This window comes from Telmatherina bonti (assembly GCF_933228915.1).
Source record: "Telmatherina bonti genome assembly, chromosome: 6".
In the NCBI taxonomy this organism is placed as follows: domain Eukaryota; kingdom Metazoa; phylum Chordata; class Actinopteri; order Atheriniformes; family Telmatherinidae; genus Telmatherina; species Telmatherina bonti.
The window spans coordinates 41,409,200-41,415,744 of NC_136624.1; the positions used below are offsets into that span (position 1 = coordinate 41,409,200).

The following is a 6,545-nucleotide window of genomic DNA, read 5'->3' on the forward strand; positions in this document are numbered from 1 at the left end:
CTGTCTGTCTGTCTGTCTGTCTGTCTGTCTGTCTACATATCTGTCTGTCTGTCTGTCTGTCTGTCTGTCTGTCTGTCTGTCTACATATCTGTCTGTCTGTCTGTCTGTCTGTCTGTCTGTCTGTCTGTCTACATATCTGTCTGTCTGTCTGTCTGTCTGTCTGTCTGTCTGTCTGTCTGTCTACATATCTGTCTGTCTGTCTACATGTCTGTCTGTCTGTCTACATATCTGTCTGTCTGTCTGTCTGTCTGTCTGTCTACATATCTGTCTGTCTGTCTGTCTGTCTGTCTGTCTACATATCTGTCTGTCTGTCTGTCTGTCTGTCTGTCTACATATCTGTCTGTCTGTCTGTCTGTCTGTCTGTCTACATATCTGTCTGTCTGTCTGTCTGTCTGTCTGTCTACATATCAGTCTGTCTGTCTGACTCTGAAGCTTTGACGTGTTCTACAGATTGCTCTGTGATTTCAGGCTCCGGTGAGACGTTCAGGGCGCAGAGGATAAAGCAGCTGTCTTGGTGAAAGTGTGGAGGAGTGAGAGCTCATCGCTTTTGACAGCTCTGTGAGGACCTGGAGCAGATCCAGTGAAGGAGGAATGTTTGTCTCCAAACAAGCCAATGAGAGCGGGTCCAGGTCAGACCAGTAGCCAATAGGGAGCCAGCTGGAGAGAAAAGACTTCATCCAAACACTTCTTCCTGCAGCTTGTAACGTTACCTGCCTGCCGCTGATGGCCTCGTCGCAGAGCTTGGACGACTCACCTCTCAGGCCAACGCAGCCCGGGACCGCCGGGCCCAACCCGCAGGAAGTGTACAACGAAAGGCACCGTCTGGCCCTGGAGGAGCTGCTGTCCGGAGGACTGGACGGCTTTCTGGATTTCCTCCGGAGGGAAAAGATTCCCAACTTCCTGTCCGACGATGAAGTCCGGCGGATCCGGAGCTCCGCCGAGGCCCCCCCACCAGCGTCGCTCCACGGGGAGGAGCAGGCGCTCGGCAGCTCGCTGGACTGCTCCTCCGTCACGTATTTCCCCGACGTGTCTGACGTGGAGCCGCCGCTGCTGGAGCTCGGATGGCCCGCCTTCACTGCGGGGTCGTACCGCGGGGTGACACGCGCCGTGGCGCACTTCCAGCCCAGCTATGGAGACACGATTTACAGCTGCAAGGAGGCTGCGAGGCGCATGATCAAAAGTGCCAGAGAGGTATACAACACACTGTAAACACCTGCAAAAATCGATAAATCACAGCATGATTTATTCTGGATAGACCCCCTCCCCCCATCAACCCTGGAACTCCTTTGATTCAGCCTGAAGGCTGCAATGCTACAACACAACACTCTAATAATTACACAACTGATCAGTTCAGATTGATCAATCTAAAAAGAATAAATCTGAGGAGAAGTGTGGAAGCTGCAGTCCAGATGTGCCTCAACTTGTGCTGTAAACTCTGCATTCCCGCTATGTCATGCACATGTCGGTATGTGCACCAGCGACTACCCAAAACCTGAAGACATTAAATCTCCAGCAGGTCCTCCTGCTCAGAGACGTGTTCCTCGGGGTGAAGTGGTTCCTCGTCCTGATAGTAGTCTCTACATTCTGTAATCATGAACAATAAGAAATGTAGTTAGACCCCTCAGTTTACTGTAAATCTGTACAAACTCTGACCAATCCAAACGTTCCGACCCAAATGGAGTTGTTCATTTCTGATATTTCCTAAGCTTCTTCTCCTGGCAGGAGAAGACAGGGGAGGGGCCAAGATAGAGGGAGGAGCCAATACAGGGGGAGGAGCCAAGGCAGGGTGCCATTTTCACATCTTGCTAGCTCCCCAACATTACCTACCCCAGCTTTAATAAAAATCAATATCAAACTGTAAAAGCTTCTGTTGTGTTGTATTTGTGCTCCCTAAAAGAAGCAACATTCACACTGTCATCCACATGAAACGGGGCGGGGTACCGAGCGGGTCGGTGTGGGTAACACCTGTTATCAAGCATCCATGGCTGTGTCTCAATTCGATAGTGCATAGTGTGCACTACGCACTTTTCTCTGTAGTGCGCACTACGGTGGGTAAGTACTGTCCCAAATGGAACACTGGACGAAGTGCACTAACCGGTCGTGACGAACTCACATTTGTCCACAATTATTCTGCCGCCAAAAGTAAAACAAAGCGCTAAATTAGGAGAATGAATTTGCTTCTCTCATGAAACTACATCGCATTAAAGATGGCAAAGGATCCTCCTCCGATTGGCTGAACATGAGTTGGTATGTATATTTATTTATTTCTAACGTGTATGACCCGCCTGCATACGTACCCAGACTGCGGACCTGTTGCCAGTCTCGCATCATTTTTGGCTCATCGTTTCAGAGACGGTTCGTCCCACTAAATTCTTTATAGGAAGTTGTAATAAAGAAATGATCAAATCCAGCAAACATGACTTTATGTATCATATCATCATATATTATGGCCTACACTAGAGTGATCTATCTCAGTTATTAACAATACAAAGCAACATCAGACTGTCATGTGTCTCTGCATGTCTCCCACAGGCTTATTAGTATCATAAAGTGCAAATCAAAACACTAATAAAACAGCTTTTAAATATGCAAAGATATTGTCAGTGGAAAAAATGTCCTTTACATGAAGCACATCTGTTTTAACTGGTGTTTACTCTGATGCTGTGCACATTAGGATTAGGATCAGGATTATAAATGATAATGTCGGGAATGTAATGCTGTAAAGAAGATGCTCAGACACAGGGCAAAGTTGTTACAGAAACATTTTATTGAATCCTTTATTGAATCTCCCCTGCTTGTAGCGGTCCATCTTCCTCATGACGCTCCTCAGGCAGCCTGTCTGAATCCACCTGCAAGCTCGCTTCAACTGCTGCCTGTCAGAAGCCAGGTGTGTGTGGAGAGGTCTTTCAGGATCCTAGAGACCAGGTGGAGGTCCGTCTTCCTAAAGGCTCTGGAAGGATGTGAAGTACATCCACCGTCCTCCACAACATCTGCATGTTGACCTTCTGGAGCCAGATGATGATGATGTCAGGTGGGCAGCTGGGGAACAACCAGAAGGAGAACCAGCAGCATCTCCAGGAACCATCTGTGAGGCTGATGAGAGGAAGAGGATGGCAATGATGTGTTACTCCCCAGATCATGACTGCATTTATATCTAAACAATAAATAATTTGGCGAATGGGAAACAAATTGTGTGTCTCTATATGATGAAGATCTACAATGAACTTCTCTTTACATTTTTCTAATATAATTAAATATTTGGTGATGATTAATTTATTACCATACACAAAACACACGAAACATTCAGTAAATATTACATGACACCAACTACAACGTAAACTAAACACACACACACACACACTCACTCGATGGATTTTCAATCAGGGACAGACGAGGTGGAGCCATGCAGAAGAAAGTTACACACCTCACACTTTGCACTCTAATAATTATACCAACTAAATTCACTACTATGTTTATTTTATATCTATATTTTCTCGTTCAGTCTCAGCAGTTCAGATCTGACGATACGATGCAGATTTACGGCATCAGTGGTAACCATAGTAACGGACCGCGCTCTAAAAACTGGCGCTATATTGGTATTAATAGTTTACATTATAAACACCACAATGCTTCATCTGGACGTTCAGCATGGATGAATGAACATACAGAACCTATAACATTCATCATTTATAACACATATAACCTGTATACGTCCACTACAGCGGATAAAAACTGCTAACAGTGTGCTAACCTACGGTGCTAACTACCGAGTCTGACAAATGGTCAGATCCATAACTGTCGTCAGGGATAGATTAGCAGGTTGCAGTATACATCACAATCATAACGGAATAATTTAATACTTACATTTATACAAATGAATCCCCGCCTGGACCGGCGTTAAACTCCGCCATTATTTACCTGGTAAACTGATGGAAAGTCCATCCTCTTCCGCTACGTCAGCAAAATGGCGTCGATTTAGTGCGCGAAGTGTCCATCGTTCCACACTGCATTTATGGGCGGGTTTAGGGCAGCATCCGGGTACTTTCAGAGTTTTTTGCACCAAAGTCAGTGTAAACGCACTACGCACTGAAACATAGTGCGCGATGTAGTGTTAGTGCGCTGATTGAGACACAGCCCATGTCTGATCCCCGACATGCAACCTTTACAGCTGCATGAGAAATTCCATCTGTCCTGGTGAAAAAGAAAACATCACGGAGGGAAACCCTCTAGTGCACCTACTTTTCTCCTGTATGAAAGTCGTTTGTTTGCGGCCAATCACCATGGTAACAGCACAGTCAATAGAAAACTCATCAGCATGCAGGGATTGAATAAAGCCTTTGTGTTTGGTGATAATGACAACCAATCATGTGCTTCATCTGTGAGAGCATGGCTGCAGCACTAACAGGAATTTTATTTTATTACCCCTGTAATTTTCCACTGCAGGTGATTGCCATTGTGACGGACTCCCTTACGGACCTGGATATCTTTAAGGATCTTCAGGAGGCATGCTGTCACCGCAGGGTCCCCGTTTACATTCTGCTGGATCAGCAATCCACTCTGGCTTTCCTGAAGATGTGCAGAAATGTTGGCCTTTGCCTGGATGATCTTCGGGTATGTGATGTGGTTTTGGGTTAGCAAGGTGGGTTTCCGGGGGCAACATGTCAAACATCTACTGGCAGCAGATGTTTAAAATAGACCCTTAATCCTTCCAGCAAATGAGAGTGCGAACCATAACTGGTCCGACGTATTACATGAGATCTGGAGCGAGGATTACCGGGAAGGTTCATGAGAGGTTCATGCTGATAGATGGTAACAGAGTGGCTACGGGTTCCTACAGGTAAAGATTACAAACCTGGAGGCATGTTGGACTCCACATTCATCTGAGTGAAATGTGAGAAATGTTCCTTGCAGTCACGCACGTTAAATCCCGTTTGTCTTCAGGTTCAACTGGACCGATGGGAAACTGAACAGCAGCAATCTGATTGAACTTTCAGGTCAGATAACAGAGAAGTTTGACGAGGAGTTCCGCATCCTCTACGCCCAGTCTCTGCCTGTCAACACCCACAGACCACCGAGCGCCTGTGGCAGTGGCGTCTTTGAGCATCTTGTCATTGAACATTCGGTCACTTCCTCCCCTCACTCAGCTAGAATGAGGCCTGCTGAGGCGGCGTGTCTGACAAGCACGCCCAGCCAAAAGCCCCAAATATTGCCATCGCTGCTCCAACACGAGCCCTTGTCTCCAGATTGTCATAAGTGCAGCCCGATGTCCGATTCCTCCACTGTAGATGGGGACTGGGTGGAGCAGGAGAGGGTCCTGGCTGGCAGCGCTGCTCGGCAACAGCCGGTGACCCCCAGCACCGCCTCCTGCCATGCCTCAACTCAGACCGCCTGGTCGGTGGCGGACAGCGACACGCAGACCGACCTCCAACATCTCAGTCTCCTTTCACTAGCAGGGCCAGTCCAGGACAAGCCAGTCCAGGACAAGCCGGTCCAGGACAAGCCGGTCCAGGACAAGCCGGTCCAGACCGCGCCAGATGCCCCTTTGAAAGACTGCTTTCACCAGCTGACCAAAGAGCGCCTGTACCACTACTCGGCCATCCGCTCCAGACTGGAACACATGGTGAGCGCCCTGTCCGAGAGGCGAGCGCTAGCCGACCTCGCTAACGTGTCTCAGGAGCTTGGCGCTCGCAGCAGGCAGAGGATCCACAAAGACCGCGGTCAGGAGCCAAATCCCAGACTGGCTGCTGAAAGCATGGCTCTCGGGACCTGGCCAAGGGCCAGAGGTATTCTCTAGTCTGTCTTCAGGGCTTTCAGAGCTGGAGGGTAACAAGGGAAAACTGATGCAACATTTACTCTCTTCTAAATGAATATTTTTGTCTTATGCAGCATTTATTTTCTTTCTTTCCTGATTTTGTCCCTGATCATGTCTGAGTAGGTTGGAGATGTGGCAGCAGGAACGCAGGAAAGTGTTCAGTTTGGTGACTTCTGTCTGATTTAGCTGCTGGAAAGACTCACACTGCCTTAAAAATAAAGAGGAATTGTTTTACTTTTGTAAACCTTTTTTTCCACATTTCCTTTGTTTTATTTATTTTCATTTTGGTTTAATTGAAAATTGATGTCTCAGAAAGAAACTCAGGTCAATGAGCACCTGTACATTCAGGTGCCTTCATGTGATGCTGACACCTCTGGCTGCTTTATCACGTGCCATGCGAGGCGTTCAGGGGACTTGCAGTGCACCACACCCTCCCAGTTACTCGGGGGTCGGGTTAGAACATACGACGTACGACGAACCTGGGTCTCTCAGTCGGGTAACTTCAGAGTTTTCTGTCTTATAATGCTCGTTCATGTCTTACCTGTAAATCACCATGGTTACTGTGGGATATCGCCATGGTTACTGTGGGATATCGCCATGGTTACTGTGGTAAATCGCCATGGTTACTGTGGGATATCACCATGGTTACTGGGGTAAATCACCATGGTTACTGGGGTAAATCACCATGGTTACTGTGGGATATCGCCATGGTTACTGTGGGATATCACCATGG

General features: G+C 47.5%; 1 protein-coding gene and 1 long non-coding RNA gene across 2 annotated transcripts; one reads left to right on the forward strand and one right to left on the reverse strand.

Annotated features, from left to right (window-relative positions):
* Nucleotides 1-674: 674 nt before the first annotated feature.
* Nucleotides 675-5,927, forward strand: fam83d (family with sequence similarity 83 member D). Its single transcript, XM_079241499.1, has 4 exons — nt 675-1,191; nt 4,444-4,611; nt 4,713-4,837; nt 4,942-5,927. Exons 1-4 carry the CDS (start codon nt 724-726, stop codon nt 5,792-5,794), a joined length of 1,614 nt encoding a protein of 537 aa, XP_079097625.1. The 5' UTR covers nt 675-723; the 3' UTR covers nt 5,795-5,927.
* On the reverse strand, nt 2,749-3,977 carry LOC306756681. Its single transcript, XR_013771329.1, has 2 exons — nt 3,865-3,977; nt 2,749-3,093 (listed from the first exon to the last, which is right to left on the reverse strand). It is a non-coding gene; the product is annotated as an uncharacterized lncRNA (long non-coding RNA).
* Nucleotides 5,928-6,545: the final 618 nt, after the last annotated feature.